Here is a 10,065-nt window from a genome sequence, read left to right on the forward strand (position 1 = left end):
ATATTGAATGTAGTTCCCTGTGCTATACATTAGGACCTAGTTGTTTATCTGTTTTATATATAGTAGTTTGTATCTGTTAATCCCAAGCTCCTAATTTATCCCTCCCTTCCCTTTCCCCTTTAATACATATACTGTTTTTAAATGGATGCACTATATTGTATATTAATTTTCCCTCAATAAAATTGAATAAAATTTAATCCCTTGTACACATACTATTTTATTTTACCTTATTTTATTTAATAATAATTTTCCAATTCTATTTTAATGCAGTATACTTTATCAGACTTATATACTATAATTAGTTTAATAATTCCCTTGGAAATTTAAGCTATTCCTAATGTTTTATTATTGTAAATAACACTACAATAAACATCCTTGAGATTTTAGGTGCTTTCTTTTGTTAAATTATTTCTTAGGATAAATTTCCAGCTGTGAGATTAATTAGTCAACATTTATAATTCTTGCTAAATATGAAGGCAGTATCTTACTATGGGCTTTTTAGGTCCAGGAAGAAGTAGAAAATACCATTTACTTTTGTTTTTAATGTAAAATAATTCCTTGCAGTGATTTTTTTCTCCCGGTATAAAATACCAGTTTTGTTTCCATCCACCCCTTCACCGTAAAAAGAAAAACAAAAAAGAAATTAATTAGTTTTCAGTTTCATTTGCCTTTAAATTAGCTGAAGTGTTTGGGGCTTTTGGCTAATACTTCTCTAAAGAAAGAAAATGATACAATAGCCAAGACATGGAAACAGCCTAAATGTCCATCAATGGATGACTGGATAAAGAAGATGTATATTTATACAATGGAATACTATTCAGCCATAAAAACCGACAACATCATGCCATTTGCAGCAACATGGATGCTCCTGGAGAATGTCATTCTAAGTGAAGTAAGCCAGAAAGAGAAAGAAAAATATCATATGAGATCGCTCATATGTGGAATCTAAAAAACAAAAACAAAAAAGCAAAGCATAAATACAAAACAGAAACAGACTCATAGACATAGAATACAAACCTGTACTTGCCAAGGGGGCGGAGGGTGGGAAGGGATAGACGGGATTTCAAAATTGTAGAATAGGTAAACAAGATTATACTGTATAGCACAGGGAAATATACACAAGATCTTATGGTAGCTCACAGAGAAAAAAATGCGACAATGAATATATATATGCTCATGTATAACTGAAAAATTGTGCTCTACACTGGAATTTGACACAACAGTGTAAAATGATTATAAATCAATAAAAAATGTAAAAAGAAAAGAAAGAAAGAAAGAAAGAAAGAAAGAAAGAAAGAAAGAAAGAAAGAAAGAAAGAAAGAAAGAAAGAAAAGAAAGAGACAGAAAATGAGTTTTTTAGTATCCAGTAAAGTCTCTCTTTTTGTTTTCTTACTATTACCTTCATTAGTAATCCCTACCTCACTCTGTGAAATTTTCACAACCAAATATGGAGGTTTGCAGCAGGGTTTGTGGTATAAAGTTCATGTGATTTGGGGGATATTTTGAGTTAAGCCAACCCCTGAACAACTTCACTTAAAATTCATTTCTTTCTGAAATTTTAAGTCAGAATATTATTCTGCTTTCACCATATTCCAAATTCTGTTTTCTGGTGTTCCTATATTAGATGAGTTGTGTGGCTTGATAGCTATTGCTGATACAGTGAAGCCTGAAGCAGAATTGGCTGTCCATATTCTGAAGTCTATGGGCTTAGAAGTAGTTCTGATGACTGGAGACAACAGTAAAACAGCTAGATCTATTGCTTCTCAGGTAATGGGTTTACTTAGTTGTTGGGGTGGGAGTTTGTGTTAACTTCTATTTCTTCATGTATATTTTCTTTCTTGCCTTCAAGTGCTAAAAAATTTATATTACCTATTATTTTCGTTGTCCCTGAGTAGCCATAGCTGGTTCCTTAAAGAAGAACTGGCACACTGCGCAGGAAGGACTTTGGGGTTTGTCTCTACTGTTATAAATAAAAAGCTATTTGCTTATTAGTTCATGAGATGCTTGCATGACATCATACACAGTTTCTGTTGATGCTTCTTTTGAAATGTTGCTCACAGTCTTCACCAGTGCTGCCAGCCCTATCCAGGCTTTCATCCTCTCATGCCTGAAATACTACCGTAGCTCCATGCACATCTCTCTCTGGTCCATCCCAAGTACCACTGATGGAACCATCTTCCTAATGTATCACTCTGATAGCATTTTTCTGCTACTGACCCACTCATTTGCCTTACCTCTAAAACTTTTCTCATATTGGTCTTTTCTACTTTGGAATGCCTTCTCCCCTCTTCTATTAAATAACACAAATAATATATAAATAGATTCTTGTATGAAAATACAGAAGGCTATAAAGTAAAAAGTTGAAGTCACCCTTTTCCCAAGCTCCCTGTCCAGCCCTACCCTTTATACTTTTTCATATGCATATATGTTCATATACAAATGTATAGTTCTGGTATTTTCAACATAAATTGGATCACTTTGTACAAATTGTTCAGCAGTTTGCTTTTTTTTAGATAACAGCATATATGCCTCAGAGCTTTGTCCATTGTTGCACTGAATTCCATGGTATGGATATATCATAATTTACTTAACCATTCCTCTAATAATGGGGCATTTATATGGTTTTGGAAATGTTATTGTTACAAATAAGGCAGTAATACACACCCTTGGATATACATCCTTTTATATATGCACATGTATGTCCAAACTATAACTAGAAGTGGAATTACTTGAACCAAATGATCTGTGCACTTTGATAGATGCTGCCAAATGCCCTCCAAAAAGACAGTACCAATTTAAACACCCACCAGCAGTGTATAAGAGAACTCATCTCCCCATATCCTTGTTATCACTGGATATTATTAGTCTTTTAAAATTTGGACATCTGATAGGTGGAAAATGATGGCTCATTATTGCTGAGTTATATTTCAGGTACTCAATAATATTTCTTGAAATTAATGGAGTTTATTTTTCCTCACATAGGTTGGCATTACTAAGGTGTTTGCTGAAGTTCTACCTTCCCACAAGGTTGCTAAGGTGAAGCAACTTCAGGAGGAAGGGAAACAGGTAGCAATGGTAGGAGATGGAATAAATGACTCCCCAGCTCTGGCGATGGCTAATGTTGGGATTGCCATTGGCACAGGCACAGATGTAGCCATTGAAGCAGCTGATGTGGTTTTGATAAGGGTAAGTCTTGTGGCCTGAACTTTGAGGAGTGTGAGACTGCTATCTACATGGTCAGGGACAGTGTCGTAAAGTATATTGAACACAATGATTCTGTCCTTCTAATTCCCATGCTCCCAGCCATAGAAATGGGGAGAATTCAAGATGGGAGTTTGAGAGGTCTTACTAATACTTCCAGTCCTTCTCAGTTCAGTGAAGCAAGTGAGAATGACAAGCTTCTAAAGTGAATAAGATTTGGGGATATAGTTACAATAAAATTATCTTCAACAAATACTTGCTGAGGTTATTCTAATGAGATTTAGTCCCTATACCAGCATACAACCCTAAAAGTGTTTTCAGAGCCCTGAGAAAAATTCCTGACAAACATCTTTGAAGGCTGACTCAAATTTTTGACAATATCTGAAATTTGTAGTTAATTCACATATTATGCTAAGGTACACATCATCTTCAGTATATATAGTATCAAATATAAGTAGAGTCTCTTGCTAATATCACATATTTCTGTTCTCAGAATGATCTTCTGGATGTTGTGGCGAGTATTGACTTATCAAGGAAGACAGTCAAGAGGATTCGGATAAATTTTGTCTTTGCTCTAATTTATAATCTGATTGGAATTCCCATAGCTGCTGGTATGTGACAGTTAACTTGTATTGCTTTTTTTCTGAAGTCATTAGAGACCTGTCATATTGGAAGTTTTAGTCTTCTTATTATTAGTTTTGAGCTCAGCTTTTTATGTAGCCTGCTGGTATGGTAAGAGGTAATATTAAAATCAATAATTTAAATTTTCAGTATGTTCATCATGGCCTAGAATATATATGCATTCTGACAGGTTTATTTTATTTTACCTTATTTTTTTCCTCCAATTACGTATTTTGAAAAATTTAAAACCTACATAAACAAGGAAAAATGATATAATTACTCTGTATCAGTTTTTGTCTTGTTACATAGTTGTAATTATAGCATACAGAGACTTTTCTTAACATGCTAATAGCCAGCAGTTTTTTTCTTAAGTTTGGGTACCAGATAAGAGAGAGAGAGAAAATGAACAAGGGAATATGACCAAGAAAAAGCAGTTTAAAATTGTTTAATCAGCATCTGATCATCCCCATTACTTAGGAGCTTGGTAGGCATTAGTAATAACATAAGAGAAATAGTTATCACTTTCTTCTTTTCTCTTGTTTAAGAGACAAAGACATGGAATGACATGAGAAAAATGACAGAACTGTTTATCAACAGGGACACACAGATGCTGAGAGGACAAAGTATAAAAGAATTAAGTCCAGAGAGATTAATTCACGGAACGAGTTATTTTTAAATAATTATACAAGTAATATATGATCACTGTAGAAAAAGTAGAAAATATAGATAAGCACATAAAAATTTAAAGTATAGTAAGTCTATCTTCATCCCCATCATACGAGCGAATTTTAAAATGTCTGTCAAAACCAAGTGTGGATGAGGTTGTAGAATATGAACCCTCATATACTATTGGAGGGATTAAGATCTGGTACAGACACTTTGGAGAGCAACTGAGGGATATCTACCTAAAGTTGAAGGTGTGCCTGTGTTACAACTCAGCTGTTTCACTTCTAGGTATGTACCCTAGCAAAATTCTCAAACACATGGACTGGGAGACACAGTTCACATATTCACAGCAACATTCTATTAGTGAAAATTGGCAACGACATAAATCTCCACCAACAGGAGGGTAAATTGCTGAATAAATATCAAACAAGGAAATGATTTCTGTATATGTATTAGGAACACATTGGTAATCTGTTTAGTACTGTCTGCTCTAACTAATCCAAACTTGTTTCCTAGGGGTTTTTATGCCCATTGGTTTGATTTTGCAGCCCTGGATGGGATCTGCTGCAATGGCTGCTTCATCTGTTTCAGTAGTACTTTCTTCTCTCTTCCTTAAACTGTAAGTATGATGGTTTGCTCACATTTCTATTTTACAGTCCTTCTTTTATCCATAGTCAGTGTTGCTAGATTTTATTCTTGTAGCAATCAATGATAAGCCTAAACTGTTCTTAATAATAAATATTAACTATGCAATTATCACCTTATGTAGTCTAAATATAGCAACCACAAGCACTGAGTGGGGTGAAATCTAGTACACTGGCTCTGAGAAGTAGGATTTCTGATCACGTGACCCCACACAACTCCTTTTGAGCTGCTTTCCTAGCAGGGATCACCTTTATACATTTCACACCAGGCAAATCTCTTTTCATTTTTGAATGTAACAAGTGCTTCTTTCACATTTGGTTATTTCAAACGAGTGTACTTTTGCATCTTTCCAGTTACAGGAAACCAATTTACGAGAATTATGAACTGCATGCTCGAAGCCAGATGGGACAGAAAAGCCCTTCGGAAATAAGCGTTCATGTTGGAATAGATGATACCTCAAGAAATTCTCCTAAACTGGGTTTGCTGGACCGGATTGTTAATTACAGCAGAGCCTCCATAAACTCACTACTGTCTGATAAACGGTCACTAAACAGCGTTGGTACCAGTGAACCTGATAAGCACTCCCTCCTGGTGGGAGACTTCAGGGAAGATGATGACAGTGCATTGTAATAGACACAGAGTGCTGCTTGATGAAGTTGTTCTGCACTGACACAGCATTCATGGTCACCTTAGCTTTTTACAATATTGCAGAATTTTATGTTGATCTCATGCTCTTATGTTAGGGTATCTATTTGAATTGCATGTGTCTAATGGCAAAAATATCTTTTTCAGGGCATCAGCTCAGAACCTAGCTTTATTGAAAATGAATTTCCAGCATTTCTTGTTTTCACTAGCAACAGATAAGATAGACCAGTGAGGTTTACCAGTCCTATAATTGAAGATTGCTGACTTGCTGCTAAAATGATAATTTTCTGACCAAAATAAAGTTCAAGAAAAAGATAATTAAAAATTTGAAGATTTGAGCACATAATCTTGAGGAGATTCTTGAGCCCTAGCCCTGCCAGATTGGAAGCAATGGCTTTCAAAGCACTGAAGCATCTAGTTTTAGAAGGAAAACAGTAGAAACTACTTCAAAATAGGTGTGCCTTATTTATTACAGGCTTTCTTCACCCTGCCTCCATTCTTCCTGCATCTTTGTCTTTGCAGTTGCTCTCTTAGATGCCCCAGTATGTTGTTTGTTGTTGTTATCTTCTTTCGAGTGAGCTAAGTATAAATGGTTTCTCATTGACAGAAATAACTTACACTTTTCCAGTATCTTGTTCGTTTCTTTATCTTGTAGCTCAAAAGACCATAAGGGTCCATAGGGTTCCATGCTTCCCATCTTCCCATTGTTGTAAGGAATATATCAGATTCTTCCTTCAGTGACTCCCTAGCTCTGCACAAGCTTTCAATTCACTCCTGCTGAGTTGTTCAGCTGTAAGTTGTTCTTAGCGTAGTCTGTCAGCCTCAGTCCAGAAGCTTAAGATTGTGAGCCTCTTCTACAATTGATTTTTTTCAAAGCTTGACACTACCATCTTTAACATGTACGGGTCATATAAAATTACGTGGATTCACTAAATTTGCCCTTTTTTGGAGAGGATGCAAGACCTTAGCTGGTATTTATAATTTAACAGATTTTCATTATCTTTTAGTGTTTTAGATAATCTCTCAAAATGACTTTAAAATAATGTTATTAATGTTATTACTCAAAGCTGCTCTTACCAAAAACACAATAAGTTTAATACAAAAATGAAAATTTCCCTAGGTTGTAATACCTTTTAGGCAAATCTATACTTTCTCTAGTTTAAAACATTTGCACTTGCTAGCTAGTGTGGTCAACAAATTCAGGGGCTTGTTCTCCTTGTCATATAAATTTAGAAGTTCCCCTGTGAGTGCCTGGGAATTAATACACTGGCCAGAGATCTGGTGCTTGTATCACTATTTAAAATCCTTGTTAACTGTGAGATGGATTTCATGTACAGAATTATGTAAGTGAAGAAAACTCATAAATAAATTCGTAATATTTTGTTCCCATGCCATAGATTAAGCTGCTAGCACAATGCCTGGCACATAAGATTTGTACTCAGTAAATGATAGTTCTTATTTCCCTTTGAGATCACTAATAAATACTAAAAATCATTTTATCAGGGCAGAGTCTGAAATCAGTTGGGAGTGGAGGATGAGTGTCTTCCTCTCCTACCTTTTCTCTTGTCCTTTCATACATACACAAGAAAGTTTATAACATAATTCCATGCTAACTTTTCAGAGTTGGAAAAGATGTCATTTTTATCTCAACTATCTTAATGAGAGAACTGAAACTTGATAAAGAAAAGTAAACCCATTTTTATGAAATATGAATGAGTTTGTGTGTCTAGCCAATGCCTATGCCATCGTCTGTGTTTTCAGTTTGAATTTTAATATTTGTTTCTTATTTTAATTCCAGTGGCCTGTCATACCACAACTTGTTTCTTCTAGAAGAAATAGCTAATACAACAAATGCATAATATAGACTTCTGAAAAAAGAAATACCTTTCTCTCTTTCTACCCAGTTCCCTCCTTTCCCTTCCCTCTTCCCCTCATTCTCACTCTATCTCTTTCTCTGAAGCACTTGAATATAGCCAGTTACTACTTTTATTATTGTGTGTGTTAGAGTTGTCCTCTTGGCCCCACATGCCAATGGACCACACATGGCATAGGGCAATAAGAAAAGGATCCTATATAATCTGGGAAAAATCAAGGATGTAATTTCAGCCCTTACTACCAGAACAGAAAACATGCTCCTTAGGAAGAATCCTGCTTTAAATATCTATAACCATCTTTGAATTCTCTTCCACAAATCTCATGCAATTCTAAACTCCCATTAGCATCATAGAGCAGCTGAATTCACATGAGAGAGAGGTGATATATAGAGGGGATCAAAAACATTGCTTTCAGTTAGTAACTGGCTTTTAGTAATGAGTTACTAGTGAGAACAAATTTGATCAATGTGTGCATATGTGTCTATGTTTATTCATATCATGACGTATATACACAAATCCCATATAGAAGGAAAATGGACTTATATATGAATTTTATATTTGAAGGTTTTTGTTTGTTGTTCCATTGTCACTCTTCTGTATTCACTCAGCAACCATGCCCTCAGTCTGAAAGATAACAAAAACGTTTTTGTATTGAGTGCTGACTTAGACTCAAATAAGGGGCGCCTTTTATCTTAAATATCCAAAGATGCCTTTTAAATTTCAAAGGTTAAAATGTAACTATTTAGTGTTATAGTCTAAAGAAGTATGGTTGTCATTTGTGAAAATAGAAATGTTATTTTTCCTAGTTTAGTATCAGCATTTTAGAGTGTTAGATTTGATGCCTTGTGAACAAATAATTTTATATTGTGCTTTAAACTTTTTAAAAGTTACTCTTTTATCGGACATATTCTTTGTTCAGAATGCTTAAAATAGCAGTGTAGACAAGATGTTTCCAAAAATTTAAAGCATATCCTTTATGTACACAGCTTAAAAATCAAGAATGTATGTTCTTAGAGATTTTTTTTCCATTACATGTGGATCTTGCTTTAAAATTTTTTTTCTTAATATTTATTTTGCTCTATTTTGTAATTTTCTTTGGGTGAGGCATTTGATTACTGGTTATTTTCGTAAGAATAGAAACATTCCTAAAATCACTCCTTTTGGATTTTTTTGTTTCTTACTTTTCTATATTAAAAAAATATTATTTTACCAAATATAAAAAATATAGATTCATGCCAAATTATTAGCTGTTTTTACACGAACTTTCTGTAGTCCTTCTGAAAGTTTATCTGGCATGAATAACCAGATAAAGCACAAAAGCGTGAATTCTTGTTCTTCAATTAAAAGAGCTTCTGTAATGGCATTGATAATAAATGCCTTTTGTGGCCAAAACCAGGCGTCTCAACCTTAGGCTTTTAGTTAAAGAAATGTCTAACTAACCATTGTTAAACATTGTTTGATACCCAAAACAGCAGTGGACGATGTTGTGCAATAATCATCTACTGTAGTCAAAATATTCAGTAGTTTGTTTTTCCATAAGCATGTAATTGATCATATTCTGCCAAGGATGTGCCTTCAACTTTATAATTATAGTATTGTAAAAAAAATGTGTTTTTGTCAGTGTCTCTTTTGTTAAATCATCCAATTCCTCTACCAGCAGTTCCAAGCTACCATGTGCTTTTAGATGTTATTTTTTTAATAAAAAATGGGGCAGGATTGGAAGCGGCACCATGCATTCACTAAGAGTGAGAGGGAAGAAATCTATTTTCCTTCAAACTTCACTCCACCTGCTGTATCTTTTAGTGAGGATGAGAAACAGAAAAAGGAATATAATTGTTGTCCTTTCTTTTATAGTCTATGAAGCATTCTTTATAGATTGTCTACCCCAATGAGCTAAATGGAGACAAGAGCTTTCCTTGCATTTGGGGAGCCTTATACAATGTGTATGAGATTCCCACACCAAACACTTAGAGTTAAGGAAAGGGTTTTAAACCTATTTGTAAGGAAAAATGAATTTTTATTTCCTTCTGAAATCCTTGGGATTATTCAGGGTGATGATACAGGATTGGACATGGAAACATGAGAGTAAAATCACTGAGGTATCCACTTAGATGGCCAGCCTCCCTTTTATACTGGCACCTTGGCTAACCTCTGAGAAGGACATGCAGTGATAGCAACATCCCAGGTGAGCTTTCAAAACCTTCTAGACCAAAACAAAACAAAACATCAGAAAACCTTCCTCTTGGGGAATGCTTGCTAGGTTAAGGCTTTAAAGGCCCTGCTAAGATTCAAATAGAGGTGAGAGAGGTAGAGCTGCCTCTTTTCACAAATTGAACTAGGGCCAGCCGGCCCTATTTGCTTAACAGTTTCCTCTTCACAGAGGTGACCACCAGTAGTAGAAATGAATTAGGAG

At 34.9% G+C, this 10,065-nt stretch overlaps 1 protein-coding gene across 1 annotated transcript in view; it reads left to right on the forward strand.

The window, feature by feature from the left end:
• ATP7A (ATPase copper transporting alpha) overlaps window positions 1-9,261 on the forward strand; it is a 123,538-nt gene extending 114,277 nt beyond the window's left edge. Inside the window, exons 19-23 of the mRNA XM_010950594.3 lie at window positions 1,625-1,767; window positions 2,983-3,186; window positions 3,695-3,812; window positions 5,005-5,107; window positions 5,487-9,261. Coding sequence (XP_010948896.2) covers window positions 1,625-1,767; window positions 2,983-3,186; window positions 3,695-3,812; window positions 5,005-5,107; window positions 5,487-5,763 — 845 coding nt within the window. The 3' untranslated portion in view covers window positions 5,764-9,261. The remainder of the gene's footprint in view (window positions 1-1,624; window positions 1,768-2,982; window positions 3,187-3,694; window positions 3,813-5,004; window positions 5,108-5,486) is intronic.
• Window positions 9,262-10,065: the final 804 nt, after the last annotated feature.

This window comes from Camelus bactrianus, chromosome X (assembly GCF_048773025.1).
Source record: "Camelus bactrianus isolate YW-2024 breed Bactrian camel chromosome X, ASM4877302v1, whole genome shotgun sequence".
In the NCBI taxonomy this organism is placed as follows: Eukaryota; Metazoa; Chordata; class Mammalia; order Artiodactyla; family Camelidae; genus Camelus; species Camelus bactrianus.